We start from the raw sequence: 15,552 nt of genomic DNA on the forward strand, positions 1-15,552 counted from the left end.
CCCGATGAATCTGACGAACTTTATTTTTTACCATGTAGATGTGGACCACCCTATTGTAGGTGCTTTTAAAATTGTGAGTTAATTTTACTGTTATAAACATTCTAGAATGCCGATATGAAACGTCCCGCTAGGTCGCGCTCTTCTTTTATCAATATGGTCTTTACCGATCAATTGCCTTTCAGAAAATGTATAATTTAGCTGCTTCAGCCTGCTACATCGAAAATGAGGGGCATTTTTGTTTTTACTTCAGGTCGCCGGCGCTGGCCGTGCGCGGTTACCACGAGCCGGCCGGAAGCTGGAAGTAACAGATCGACAGATCCTCCTAGGAGTCGAACAAGGCTGCCAAGTGCCAACTATATTTAAGTTTTGTCCGGAAATATCCGTACCTGCTATCGGAGTGTCTGATACACTTTTCTGACCCTCACTTTATTTGTTATATAGTCCATCAGGCTATCAGATTCCCATCATGGTTTTGGTAGCTACATTATTTGCTGGGAATTTCTGGTTCCGTCATGACTTGACCTGGCAGGTGATGCCATCTTATCACATGACTGAACCGAGTCAAGGTCAACGCAGGTCAACTGATTAATTAATTAATTAATCAATTAATTAATTAATTAATTAATTAAATGACAAATGATTATTTAATTAAATTTATCAGGAATTGCTTCGAAAGTACACCGACTACCATTTGTATGATTCTATCATCCCTTTCATGTGAAAAGCGGGCACAAAACACGAAGAAGTACCGATGTCGCGCTAATTCTCGCTCCGGTCCCATTGTGCATTGTAAGAAATAGTTTTAGTGTCTATGCTACATATTTTGCGACCGATACCCCCTGAACCCGATTACGACTCGCTGACAAGTTTTGTAAATACAATTTGAAAGCTCCGACCCGAACGATTTCTTGTGGAGTGAAGCTCTCATTCACTTATTGCATTAACAAACTCCACAGTCCACATCATACCTTTATGTGTAACTAAGCTGTTGGTGGCGGTAAACACCCATTTGGATGACGGCGGTGACGCCTAATGGTTGCGCTGACCTGACCTCACCTACCCAAAATGCACGGATACATCGTCTTTGATCAAAACTAGCGCGAAATTCGAAATCAGAACCCCGAAAAAACTCACTAACAACCTCATTTTAAAAAAGTTGAAATAGGCCACGATTTCCCTGACTTTTAAGTCATTTACCCGAATTGAAATGCCAACTAATGACCGGCGATCTTAAAATCGGGTATCATCGGCTTCCTTTAGTTACGGTAGGACGTTCATGTTTTCGCGAAGCTATAGTTCGGTTAGGGACTGAACAATTGGGGATCCAACAGAATCCCCCCCCCCAATTATATGCTAGCGGCTGAAAACGCAGTCACGGAAGGGGTTTCAAAGAGCATACAAACACATAAGTCATTAATCCTCGCCCGTACTGGTGTTTTGCCAGCCGCGAACGTATATGGGGGGGGGGGGGGGTCCGTTGGAGACATAATTTGTTACGAGAGACGCCCAGTTCGAGGTTTAAAGTCCATGCTATTAAAAGCTAATTTCAGGTATTTAAAATAATCTTGAACCGACCTGTGACCTCGGAACTCCACTTGAAGGTACTCATCAGAAGCCTCTCGTAGCGCTATTTTGTTTGCTGCCTCGCCCGTTTCGCTGCGCCTCGAGCTATGGGCTATGGGCTATGGGTTCTCGAGCTATGGGCTGGGAAAGTTTACCACCCCCTCCCACCCCCACCCAGCAAGTGGTGTGTGGCGAAATACTCCAGCAACTGCCGGGTTAACCCTCGCCCGTATTGGTCGTTTACCAGCCTCAAACGTATAGGTAGGGGGTGGTGGGTCCGTTGGACCACCCCCCCCCCCTTGCCGTTTGGCCCCTGATCGAGCTAGAGCTTCGAGAAAAATTTAAGGTCCTAGGTCATTGGTTGACTTTCCAGGTCAGGTTAATGACCCACAAGTCTGGAAAATCGGGACCTGTTAGAACATCGTAAAGTGAGGTTGATGAGGGTTTTTCGGGGTGCTGATCACGAATATCGTGTTAGTTTTGATCACAGATGATGTCTTAATGCATTTAGGCCACGTCAGGTCAGGTCAGGCCAATCAGTAGACGTCCTGCCAGGTATTCATAGTACGTGTCAGCCGTTACTGACAGCTTCGTAACATGTTACAAAGACACCAAAACAACTTCGTAAATGCTCAAATGGTTGCTTAATTCGAAATCAGATCCAAAAAGTAGCCTAGAAACATGTAAAACTCGAAGAAGTGAACCTAGGTCATCAAAGGTCAATGATCTGACCTGACCTTCAGGTGACCTTGACACCCACCATTATGCCTGGGACCAACATCATATCACATGTTTGAACGCTTGAAACCGCAAAAATACTGCAAACGCGCGGCTAATCCGAGCCGACATACGCCGAATCGCGATTCCGGCCAAACATGGTCTCGAAAAATAGGCCACAGATCAAGGTTCATTTGGGACAGGGTCATGAACTTTTAAGGGTAAGTGTACAATTGATTGACTCGACAGTACTGAAAGTTTCATCGCGATCAACCGCTTTTTACGCGAGTTATTCGCGAAAAAACATGGGGGTGGGTGTCCGTTCGACCCCCCCCCCCCTATACGGGCGAGGGTTAAGTCAGTTAAATTTCTTTTGCAGTTTTCAATTTAATTTACGAATTATGTTCCGGCAGCTATGGTCAAAATGAGCAGAATGCTGCTCAATGTACCAAGCGCAACTTCGTTCTCCGGCCCGCAGAGAGCGGGGATGTAAGTCAGGCACGGCCTTGGCCGTTTCCTCTGGGACCGCGCCGTCTGCCGAGGGAGGGGAGACCTTGCCCAGTCTGAGGGAGGGGGACGACGGCGCCACCGGGACGCCCCGTCGCTCTGAGACCGGCGCTCACTGTATAAACAAGCAAAAAACGCTGGCCGTGCAAAGCTTGGCTGTGCTTTGACAGAGGAGGCATCTAGTGGAATATTTCGTAACTACACAAACTTCTAACAAAGATGTCGCTTGAAGCGCAGTTGAGATTGTAGGTTTTGATCCAACTGAAAATTGACATCTCAAGGACAACGAATTGAGTTAAATTTATATGAAATGGTTTTGTATGATGCGTACTTTGATTAATGCCATTAATTTTCCACTGCCTTTTTGTGTGAAACGATTTTGTACCTTGCGATTTTGTATGACACGATTTTGTATGCTGCGCTTTTGTATGTTTTGACTGTCCCCTACCCGGCCTGTTTTGTAGGTTTTGCGCGTTGTATGTTACGATTTTGTATGTTTTGATGATTGTATGATAAGATTTTGTATGCTTTGATATGGAGCCGGTCGAAAACCGCCAAATCGCCTACCACATGCTATGCTGATTGACGTTTTCCATTACGGAAGCGGCTATTCGTTTCCCGGAAATGGCTTCGGCATATTCAGTGAAGTTGGTTGACTTTGTGATGTATTGAAGCTTGTCATGAAGACATGAGCATGTCGTTACTGGGTGATGACAGTCAGAGTAACTCGTAATGGAGTTTGTGGCAGGACTCCTGCCGCAGGAGGCAGCAGCTTCCTGTTTTATTTGTGTCTACCGGAAATATGGAAGTGCTAATAAATAGTACCTACTGTGAAAACATTGCAATGATGTACTCGTGCATGGAAACAATAAGCTGGAACCAAACACAATAAAAAAATAATATGGTGGGGCACGGCAAGCAGCATAGTATGTTACTAAAGCAGCTAAAATAGTTAAATAACTGAAAAAGCACCAACGAATGCCTTACCATAATTTAAGGAACATTTCATCAACAGCCACACAAAATAATGTAAAAGTATCGTCTTTCACATCCATTCCTTCCTCTCACATCAGGACGTCATTCTGCTGGCACGCTGATCCTATGACGTCATTATGACGTCACAGTGGAATATCACCGGCAGAGTTATGTTACTGATGAGCCCTATACTGTCGTCTAAACGAGAGAAACAGCGAAGGCGGCGTCTAGTGTTTATAAATTAAACATTCCTGTCGCTACACTGATTTCTAAAATAACACGTCTTGCTGGGGGAAGAAAACCCATGGATCTGCAGCGAAAACAACTGAGGTCGATACAAATTATTGCCAAACACACAGTGTTGATGTTATTTCAACCACCTTATGTGATTATTGTTTTTTTTTCTGGTTTCTGTGTGGAAAAATAGTAGGAAAAAAGGTAAGTGTCAATGTGTTCTCATTAAAAATCAGCGGCTCATCTGTAATTGTTACGGTCGAAAAACTTTATGCATATTTGTGAAAAGATGCGGAAATTGTTTATTGAAAATGCACGTCAGCCCTGAACGAAAACAAACGTGCGGATATGAAAGGAAAAATCGCCACTTTGACTCCTAGACTTTTTAGTCGCCCTTAGCAATATAGATTAAAGTTTTGCAAATATCTTCACATCATTTCTCTTGCTGATCCTACAAACACATGTCTCATTATGTAATTCCTAACAATATTTTACCCACACATCAAAACGACGCTAACACCTTTCAACTCTTCGAAATACCACCGCAGTAATACGGCTTGATCCAAGTTTTGGCGACAATCTTGGCAGCGCTCTACCCGCGTGGCCAGGCGGCAGTTCTGGACCAATATAGAATGACGGGGACCGCAGCCAACAACAACATGGTGGATCGTGGAACAATCCGAACAATCGCTGACGAAGACGCAGGGATTCTGCGTCTGGGTGTATCAGAACATTAGGTGTATCTCTGGCCGTGCGTGGCTTTGTGCGTACGTTAAACTTTGGACTCTAAATTATGCCATAGAACAGGAATTGCACGATCGGAGGGTAGAGTAGAGGGCAGGGCCAACGCAACAAGCTTCGCTTAGCGGGGGCTCTGTCCTTGTGAATCCTTCCATTCAAAAAGTTCGCACTAAATTTAAAAAAAAAATCTCAGTATTTGAGTACCTATCTCAGTTCCTCTGTGTCTTAGAGACTGTGTCTGAATGTATTTCTGGCTCAGTGTCTTACTGCTTTTGTTTCAGTGGCTCATGAAGGTCGTGGAACAATCACTGGGGGAGACGGAAAATGGTGGGATTCAGTGGATCAGTGTTTGGTTCAGTTTTCGGTTTTTCAGTGTTCTGATGTCATGTGCTTTAGTTTAATGTTTCAGTGTATCACTTCCTCAATGTCTCAGTATCTTACTGTTTTATGGGCCTCGCTGTCTCAGCACCTCTGACTGACTGAGACGTCTTACTGCCGCAGTGTCTCAGTGTTTGTGTCTCATTGTCTTCCTCACTCTATCACTGTCTCAATGCCTCACTTTCTGCCCTACTGTAGCTTCATGACGGGTCCGCTTTTCGACAAAACATCAGCATCGGCCGGCAGCAGCGGCGCGGGGCGAGGGGGGGGGGGAGAGCTGACAGCGGGAGGGGAAGAGGAGGAGGGGCAGCGATATGTCCGGCGTAACGGCGCTTGAAAACATGAGGGGAGGGAAAGGTGACTAATGAATGGTTGGATACGGTGACGAATAAACGAACTAGACAAATGTGGTAGGGATGGGGAGCGTGGTGTTGGGGCGGGGATCCGGTGATAACTGGTTTAGCCGGTTTTCGTGTGTTGCCAACACCGATCGTTGTAGTCCGCCATTGTTTAATTCGGTGAGGAAAATGATGGCACCGATAACCAGTATATTTCAAAAGTGAGTGAACCGATGCAGTATATACTAATTTGCACTTACCATTTACTAACGTGATCCCGCGTGGTCTAGTGGCTAGGATATCTGGCTTTCACCCAGAAGGCCCGGGTTCGATTCCCGGCGCGGGAGTGGTTTTAGGGGATGTTTACCTTCGCCATCATACTGAATAACTGGTGTTTTGGACTTTGGTGCAGCTGAATGTCCGTGAAATTCGGCCGTGTAGATTTTACATATTTACGACAAATTCTGTGTATCCTAGCCTGAAGAATCCCGTTTTCTTTGATTGATCATTGGTTCTCCCAGTGGATATTGGTTTGTAATGGGTCTTATAATGGCTATTTACCCACCATATTGTTAAATAGATACCGCATCGGAAAACAAATGCATATTAATATCGCAAAATACCCATCTTCCAAGCCTCTCAATTGATCCTGCCCCAAACCCTTCACATGACCCCGCTCCCACCACAAAATCCAAATCCTCATCGGTCCACTCGCGACCTTTATCACCACCCCGAAACACGCTACCAGTGACAACGACACGTGAGCCGACCTTTAGCCCGACGAATACCATTGACAGGCTGGGCGACAGCACGGCGTGAACCGCGCTTTTAAATTCCGACCAATCGCACAGACATCCACCAGAAAGTAGCACAGTGCAGGGTTGTATACGACTCAATCAATAGCAATCAATTCAATCACGACAAATTTGGGAAACCAATCAAATCAATCAAGTCAGAGCAGTTTTCGGGAATTGATTCAATCGACTCAAACGCGACAATGAAAGGAATCAATCAACTCAATCAAACGACTCAAACCAAGATATACATTAGGTTTTTTGCCCCACCAACTTGGAAAAGTGTCCATAGCAGTCTGGTGTACCTACCTACCTACCTACCTACCTACCTACCTACAGAAGAAACATAAAAATATTGTCATTTAAAATTATAAATTGCCATGCCATTCAAAGTTTCTATGTAATAAGGAAGGATACATAGTGATGGACAGGTGGATCATGATATTGAGGTTCAATGGGTAGAATTGGAGCAGAAGTTTCATTTAATGGGTGCAAAATAACCCAGTAGTTGACTTCAACAAACGCCCCTTAACCCAAATCACCACCTTTCACCTAAAAGTTGTCAATTTAATTTTGACCATATTCCAGCTAAGTCATCAGGCCATCTACCCCATGTAAAGCCCCCGTCTGTCTCTTATCATTATGTGAGTTATGCGGAGCTCTTCTGAATTGAACCCTGGGCCTGAACATAATGAACCTAGCTAGGTTTCATGCCACACTGACACCATATGAAAGTGTTGAAAATGTGCTACAAATTTGACAACTTCATTAGGTATGCTTTATGAAGACAGCAGGAAAGCAGGTAGGTACCTACTTACCTGCCTAGATGTGTCACTGGCTACCAACAGTACCAACGAAGGTAGATAGGTTATGTGTGAAGAATTCAAAACATTTTATTGCAATGCAATTTGAAACTGTTAGGACTGGGGGATAGGGATGAGCATTAAAAATATATTTAAAAGGAAATGGAAAGGACATGGACTCTGGAACCACAGGATAAGTTAAAGACAAAGGAAGTAGGTACAAATTAAAACGCGAGAAAACGGCACGGTGCGACTGCGAAAAAACAAAGAAAACGTTGGACAAAACGTTTTGCCGATAAGTATGCTATGCTTTTATAAATCCTTATTCTACGTCTTTTGATTTTTTGGTAAGATGACGTCATTGATTATCATGTAGTATGGTAGGTCATCATAAAATAAATCGGTTGTACAACACCAATTTCGTTTTAATTATTATTTCATTTGAAATAAAACCACTTAATAATATTCGGTAAAATATTTTAAGGAAAATGAAATATATTAAATATGTTATGCTTAGGCTCTCAGGAAAAAAGGATCAACAAACGTTTTGCTGCAAATTAAACAATGCAGCAAATTAGCTATTAATTTACGTAAACGTAATTAACGAGACGAAAACGACGCTTTTGTTTCAGTTATTTTTGTAGGGGTTTCAGATATCTATAGAGTTCAGTGGGTTGTTTCTGAGGAGATGTGGAGGTGTGAATTATTAATTAATCACACTTTATTAGTATATAGGGCCTTGCACTTTATCATCTGGATTAAAAAAAAAGTTTCCTGCTGAGTGCAGAAAGGTAGGTAGGTGCATCGCCAGGTATTATCTCATCCATGGCCAGGTTCTATCACAGGATTGGAGCAGTTATTGCAGTTGAAAGTCAAAGTTGGCTGTTCATGTTTAGGCCCTGTTCTTTATTTGGCCATCTACCCCATATTGCAGTTGTGATGACAAGCAGTTTTCAGTGTAGTTTTGTGATCTTTGATGTCATCAATTGGTGTCATTATTTTTTGTCAACTAAAACTTATTTCAACTTTCCATTCAATCGACTCAATCATACGAGTCACTCTAATTTTCGGGAATCAAATCAGTCAACCAGTCGCTAAAGTCAAACGAGTCAGTCAACCAGTCATCTCGAAAAGTCAATCGACTCAATCCAATCAACTCAAAATACGCGTTGAATCAAATCAATCAATTCAATCGACTTGATTGGTATACAACCCTGGCACAGTGTGGCTAAATTTAATCCACTGGTTTACAGCACACATAGGGGAAAGTTTTGGCCCAGGAGATGGCTATTTTGGTACACTGTGCACTGCGTAGTACCATGCTGCGCGATACGCGTTGGTCAATTATGTTAATGCATGACTTTGCTATCTTAATGTGATCCACGCCACGTGTTGAACAGCTATAGCGGACTTTCTGGGCGGGACGGCGTCGCTAATGCGTCGTTTAGAGTGAGCGCCTCTCGTACAATCTGAAAGCTGGGTGCTCTAACATGATTTGCAAATTCAGGGTAATGTGGGCATGTGAATAAATCCTTTTCAAACGCAAATTGTGGGAATTAATTTATCCCACTCCTCACACATATCGGGTTTCCATATTTCAATATTTTATTCATTCATTCTTTATTCATTCTCTCTTCATACTTCCCTCCCTCTCCTTCTCATTTCTCCCTTTATTCTCTCCTCTTCTTCTGATCTCTCCTCTTCTCTTCTCCTCTTCTGCTAACAAACACATAAGAAGCACACAAATCGATCAACTCGGTTTGTCAACTCGGTACTCACCATTGTATAGTAGGCGATCTTGTTCGACTCACCATTGTATAGTAGGCGATCTTGTTCGACTCACCATTGTATAGTAGGCGATCTTGTACGACTGACTCACCATTGTATAGTAGGCGATCTTGTTCGACTCACCATTGTATAGTAGGCGATCTTGTGTTTGTGGGTCCTCGTACACCTGCCCAGCAGGGGGTCCCAGACGTGCGCCACCGGCCACGAGTCCTGACACGTGACCTCCACCACATCCTTCCACTGGGGACACGTGGGGGCGTGACGTCAGTGGAAAGATATGACGTCAGTGGAGAGTAGACACTAGGCGGACAGTTGTGAGCGATGGAGCAGCCTTGAAGAATGCAAGCATTTAGAGACCTTGTTCACAGCTTTCTAAGAGTGGATAATCTGTTAAAATCTGTTAAAATATGTTTTAAGTAATAACAAAGACATATGCCATAAAAAGAGTCGGAATTCGGCAAAACTTTCGAAATAATATATTTTATGCATCATGTTAGGCTATCACAGATGTTCGGCAAATTCGAATAAGTGATGCAGTGATGAAATAGAGACAAGAGATTCCACAAAAAGGTCATCACTAACTCTTCCCGCAAGTATCGAGGATCCTACTTTCAATATTAGGTACACGTTTGTATGAACTCATCAAACATTTCTTTTTATTACAAAATAACCACGGTATTCGTTGTAGTGATAACACTATACCATTAACATTTTTTTCTTCAGATCTTTAAGTGTATTTTTTTGTGAGAGTACTGTCCTTGTCGTGAAGCGGAGAACCTTTGAGACTTATTTCCGTCTGATGGTAATTCAGGTTCCATTTGGCCGATATCCCCAATACGCTCTCCGTAATCCCCGGGCATTTGCCAGTAATCCTTGTACCGTTATTGTCAATACGCTCTCAGAAGGGTTAGTAACAGGGGGATTAGATGTTGAGACAATTGAGCGGAGAGAGAGGAGGAGTGAGAGAGAGAGAGGGAGAGAGATAGAGGGGAAGGAAAAGATATTCGAGAGGAGGAGGGAGGGAGAAGAGAGAGAGAGAGAGAGAGAGAGAGAGAGAGAGAGAGAGAGAGAGAGAGAGAGAGACAGACAGACAGACAGACAGACAGACAGACAGACAGACAGACAGACAGACAGACAGACAGACAGACAGACAGACAGACAGACAGACAGACAGACAGACAGACAGACAGACAGACAGACAGACAGACAGACAGACAGACAGACAGACAGACAGACAGACAGACAGACAGACAGACAGACAGACAGACAGACAGACAGACAGACAGACAGACAGACAGACAGACAGACAGACAGACAGACAGACAGACAGACAGACAGACAGACAGACAGACAGACAGACAGACAGACAGACAGACAGACAGACAGACAGACAGACAGACAGACAGACAGACAGACAGACAGACAGACAGACAGACAGACAGACAGACAGACAGACAGACAGACAGACAGACAGACAGACAGACAGACAGACAGACAGACAGACAGACAGACAGACAGACAGACAGACAGACAGACAGACAGACAGACAGACAGACAGACAGACAGACAGACAGACAGACAGACAGACAGACAGACAGACAGACAGACAGACAGACAGACAGACAGACAGACAGACAGACAGACAGACAGACAGACAGACAGACAGACAGACAGACAGACAGACAGACAGACAGACAGACAGACAGACAGACAGACAGACAGACAGACAGACAGACAGACAGACAGACAGACAGACAGACAGACAGACAGACAGACAGACAGACAGACAGACAGACAGACAGACAGACAGACAGACAGACAGACAGACAGACAGACAGACAGACAGACAGACAGACAGACAGACAGACAGACAGACAGACAGACAGACAGACAGACAGACAGACAGACAGACAGACAGACAGACAGACAGACAGACAGACAGACAGACAGACAGACAGACAGACAGACAGACAGACAGACAGACAGACAGACAGACAGACAGACAGACAGACAGACAGACAGACAGACAGACAGACAGACAGACAGACAGACAGACAGACAGACAGACAGACAGACAGACAGACAGACAGACAGACAGACAGACAGACAGACAGACAGACAGACAGACAGACAGACAGACAGACAGACAGACAGACAGACAGACAGACAGACAGACAGACAGACAGACAGACAGACAGACAGACAGACAGACAGACAGACAGACAGACAGACAGACATAAATACAGACAGACAGAGCAAAAGGGGAGAGAGAAGACGAAGAACAGATGTGTGGCATTACTACTCACTGGTCAATATTCACTGAATAGCGAGGCATACGGATTCAACATAGCACATATGATACAAATTACACCCAAAAAATGATCAAAATGGTTGAATAAGTAGTGAGTATCCCTACAGAAAGTTAACAAACGCTATAATGTCGTACCTAAAATATGCATAATCAATGCACATGTTTCGCGTTATGTTCAGCCTGATAAGCACATCCTTCAGCTCCCATTACTCTTCGCCAAAACCACACTTGTGGGGCCGTCTCTAGCGTTCACCAAACTGCACCTAGCGGACGGAGCTATTAATCAGTGCCTAGACAGCGAGGTGCCAAGTGATGTCTGCCACGTGTGCCTGACGAAAAGATCGAATATCGACCGTTCGTCTGGGCAATGGGTGATTGTGCTGGCCCCAAAGTTATGTGGGGGCATGCGGACGGGTGTACTGGGTGTATGTGTGCGAGAGAGAGAGAGAGAGAGAGAGAGAGAGAGAGAGAGAGAGAGAGAGAGAGAGAGAGATGGAGAGAGAGAGAGAGAGAGAGATGGAGAGAGAGAGAGATGGAGAGAGAGAGAGAGTGAGAGTGAGAGTGAGAGTGTGAGAGAGAGAGAGAGAGAGAGAGAGAGAGAGAGAGAGAGAGAGAGAGAGAGAGAGAGAGAGAGAGAGAGAGAACATTATTACAGCTCGTACATCATGGTTATTTCTAATTTCTGCAAAAAATTATATGTGCGCTCACGGAGTCTTATGTAACAATGTACAATTTGCATTGGCACCGAAGACTCGCTTCATGAGCTCGAACAGGCTGTAATCTGTCCATTTTACAAAATCTAAGCCATGGGACGTCGCCAGGGTCTCGTGAATAGACAGAGCAGGCGCCAGAGTCAAAGAGCGACTGGAATCTCAATGGGCCAGATTGGCTCTGGTGCAGGATGCGACGTGATTCTACAATGGACTGTTCACTGTGTGCACCGAACTAAAAGATGTACAAAAGACGAATACCAATAAAGAAGCAGCAAAATGACGGCGTGTAACATATGGCAGACTCCATGACTGAGATGAACGATGACTTTTGTTTTCACAATTTACTGTAAATAACAATAGCAGCCGTAATAAAATACTGTAACGAGGCATAAAATGAACTTTGGAAAACTTTTAAGGTGAGCCGTAAGCCTGCAACGGCACTGCACAGCTAAAGACAAGGCTGTTAAATTCAAATGTGTAAACTTTGTTCGACGCTCATAGATATGCAGCCTGTTAAAACTAAACTTCATGTTCAGAAGCCTTGTTATGTGAGATCAACAACTTCTCGGCATGATGTTTCGATTCAGTGAAGTAATTAATTTGATCTTAGAGCATGGAAACGGCATAAACTTGGTTAAGTTCATGGCTCGAGACCCTGTTGAGATCCGTGAGATCAGTGGAAACCAAAACTGTATTAGGACTCTCAGACCGGTGCTGTGTCATTTCAGACTAGCACTAATATCTCTGTGGCCAGCGGGAACCAGTGTGGCCCCTAAAAGAAATGGCTGGTGATCTCTCATCTCACATAGGAAGAAGACCCTCAGCCCTTTCTGGAATGTGTGGGGCCCGAGAGATGTGGGGCCATTGTTAGCTAGATTTTCACAGGCTTTCCTGAATAAGTCATCACGAAAGGCACCACCTGTACCAACAAGCTCGATTTCAAAACTTATATTTTTTATCAAACAAGCACCAGCCGAAAGCATGACCAAGTACCAAAATAAATAAACCAAGGCTGGTGAACAGCGAGATAAACGAGCTCAATTGAACACAATCTAGCTCATAATAACACACTTAAGTGAAACCAAAATAAAAACAAAACATGCATTTTAAATGTCCAATGCCCTAATTACCTTAGATCATGAGTATATCAAAATTCAATAGTTGGTTACTTTTATTATAATAGTAACAAGAGTTATGTCTATATTATATGACATCTCTACCGGCACTCACCTGTACTTCCATGAGGTCCCGATAAAGAAGAAGAGGCAGAGCCACCGCGGCAGACACCAGCCAAATCAAAACAATGATGGCCGTCGAGCGATGAACTCCGCGCATGCGCAGTGTACGCAGCGGGAACATGATGGCGGAGAAGCGATCACAGGCGATGGCCGTCAGTGTCAGAACGGAGGCCGTTAGTGACGTCACTGGGGACAAAAAGGGGAGAACGGTGGTTAGATGACGTCATTAGGAAGTAAAAGAAATGCGCTGAAAATGCATGTTTTACCTGGGATACATGAGCAAAAAATACGGACTTTCCTATTCGCTCATCATTGTTATCCGTTTTTAATGCACATTTACTCAGCTCATGCATCCCCGGTCTATAAATAGATGAAAAAGTTAAAGATGCTAGCAGTAAGACTTTCGTACCCGTCTTAAGTTGAATGTAAGCTTCACATCAAGGGGACAGAAGTCCGACAATCCGCGATTCGTCTCAAGTATTTTGAAGAAATGGATAAGCGAATTTGTCACCATGCATCTCGTGTTTCTAAGCCGATGACGGATCGACGGCTTACAAATAGGCATAAGATGAATGGCGATAATTGCATATTCATTCATATACATGATCCTGAGCTTATTGAGAATTTCATCAGTCATCATAGTTCTGAAAATATCGCAATATCATCAATTATGCCAATCATATTGATGCTTCACTGCTTTCTTGTAATCTCTGGTAATTGGTTTGCAGTTCTTCTAGGGAAAATCACACCATCGAATCATTGGCAATCATGGCCTTGAATAGATGACTGTGAATAGATGATCAAGGGCTTATATACGTGAATGGGTTGCCATTTATGTGAATTAAGTGTTCTTTGAAGAATCAATCGCTGTGCGTACCTCCTTGTGCTTTTTCGTGGAACGTCAGAGTGAAGTCAAAGAGAAAGTCAAAGGGAAAATAATAGAGAAAGGGCAATCAATTACTGTTACAAAAATAGTTTTCGGTCATCGACCCATCTTCTTCAGACAGCTAGGCATCCTGTAATTGAGCAATATTGCGTTGATCCTTCTTAGTTGGATGCAGGGATCACAAGATTATAAGTTGCAAAATTGAATTATTTGATCTTCACAATCAGAAATCCATAATTCGGATAATTTCCTGAGTTACATACGTATATCGAATAAGAGCAGGCGCGGAACCAGGGGGGGGGGCTTTGGGAGCCGAAGTCCCTTGCCTATAGAAAAAATGCCGCCCTCCGCCGTTGTAGGTGGCGCATTTGTTTTTTGATACGGCATTTTGTTTTTGATAGGCGGTGGAGTGCACTTTACGGAAATTGGCGTTTCTTTTCAGCAATTTCATAATAATATCTGGTAATAACTCTCTGAATTTATATCTAACCCTCAGAGTATGTTGCTTCTCTCCCTGAAGTCAGAGTGCCGCCGCCTCAAGTCGAAGTGCCGCTCCGTAGTGAAGTGAGTGCCGCCCCGAAGGCGAAAAATGTGCCGCCCCTGTGCTGACTGCTTCCACCCTATGAAGCTCCTGGATGCGCCCCTGAATAAAAGTTAAATTTATAACTGTACCAGCCGCAAGCAAGTCAAGAGCCATGTTCTCATTTCCTCAGGTCTAGGACATTCGTGCACAGATCACGTTTCAAAATTAAAAATCCCTTTCTGGTTCCCCATTGATGCTAAACGTCGTTTTTATCATTACAATTCCACTCACATAAGTAAACAAAACCAAACTGCCACACAAACAAATAACCCATGCCTTATCGCCATAAATCCACCCCCAAACACAGCTTCCCGAGTAACGACGGCCATATTGGGACAGTCAGTCCACCCCGCATCAGTCTCTCGATTTGTCTCGGTCCATCAGATATTCATGTATCTCGTTTGGACTCAGCCGGCCATGACTGCCAAAGTAGGTCAAGGTCAGTAGTGGTTCGGTCATGTGAACTGCGCTTTATATGCCCGTGTGATATATGGCCGCTGGCGGAGTATAGCTTTGGGAATTGCGGACGAAGTAAAGCCGGGTTTAGACGTGGAGCATGCAAATGTTTGGGAGGGTGTGGGAAATCCGGTCAGTTGCACATGTCGCTGTGTCCCGTCCCGTGTCATATCCTTTAGCGTCTGTTTTTTTTTCAAATGCAGGAACGATAAAGCTCCGTCCTGAAACTGGCGGTGAACGTGGATTCATTGATCTGTGTATTGTTTGAGAGAGAGAGCTGTCTTCATAAGCATACTCGTATAACAGGTGTGATTTTATTTTTAGTCGTGCCTGTAGCTTGGCTTTCAAGATTTTACATCTGAAATGGTGTAAACAGTAGGCACAATGGCGAATTTTACATTTCCCTTGTGATAGATAAACAAAGAGCATTTTTCATTCCAAAAATAAACAATCATCGCTCCACTGAGCCAGAAACGCACTCAGTGAAGTACGTAACAAAAGTGATTTTATTTCGTTCCGTGTAAACC

The 15,552-nt window shown here is 43.9% G+C and overlaps 1 protein-coding gene and 1 non-coding gene across 2 annotated transcripts in view; one reads left to right on the top strand and one right to left on the bottom strand.

Moving 5' to 3' along the window:
* LOC122370066 (QRFP-like peptide receptor) overlaps positions 1-15,552 on the bottom strand; it is a 52,703-nt gene that overhangs the window by 22,920 nt on the left and 14,231 nt on the right. Inside the window, exons 3-4 of the mRNA XM_043345329.1 lie at positions 13,093-13,286; positions 8,962-9,078 (exon numbers count right to left, since the gene is read on the bottom strand). Coding sequence (XP_043201264.1) covers positions 8,962-9,078; positions 13,093-13,286 — 311 coding nt within the window. The remainder of the gene's footprint in view (positions 1-8,961; positions 9,079-13,092; positions 13,287-15,552) is intronic.
* Trnae-uuc lies at positions 5,729-5,800 on the top strand. The gene has a single exon. It is a non-coding gene; the product is annotated as a tRNA-Glu (tRNA).

This window comes from Amphibalanus amphitrite, unplaced genomic scaffold (assembly GCF_019059575.1).
Source record: "Amphibalanus amphitrite isolate SeventyFive unplaced genomic scaffold, NRLGWU_Aamphi_draft 001094F_arrow, whole genome shotgun sequence".
NCBI classification, from domain to species: domain Eukaryota; kingdom Metazoa; phylum Arthropoda; class Thecostraca; order Balanomorpha; family Balanidae; genus Amphibalanus; species Amphibalanus amphitrite.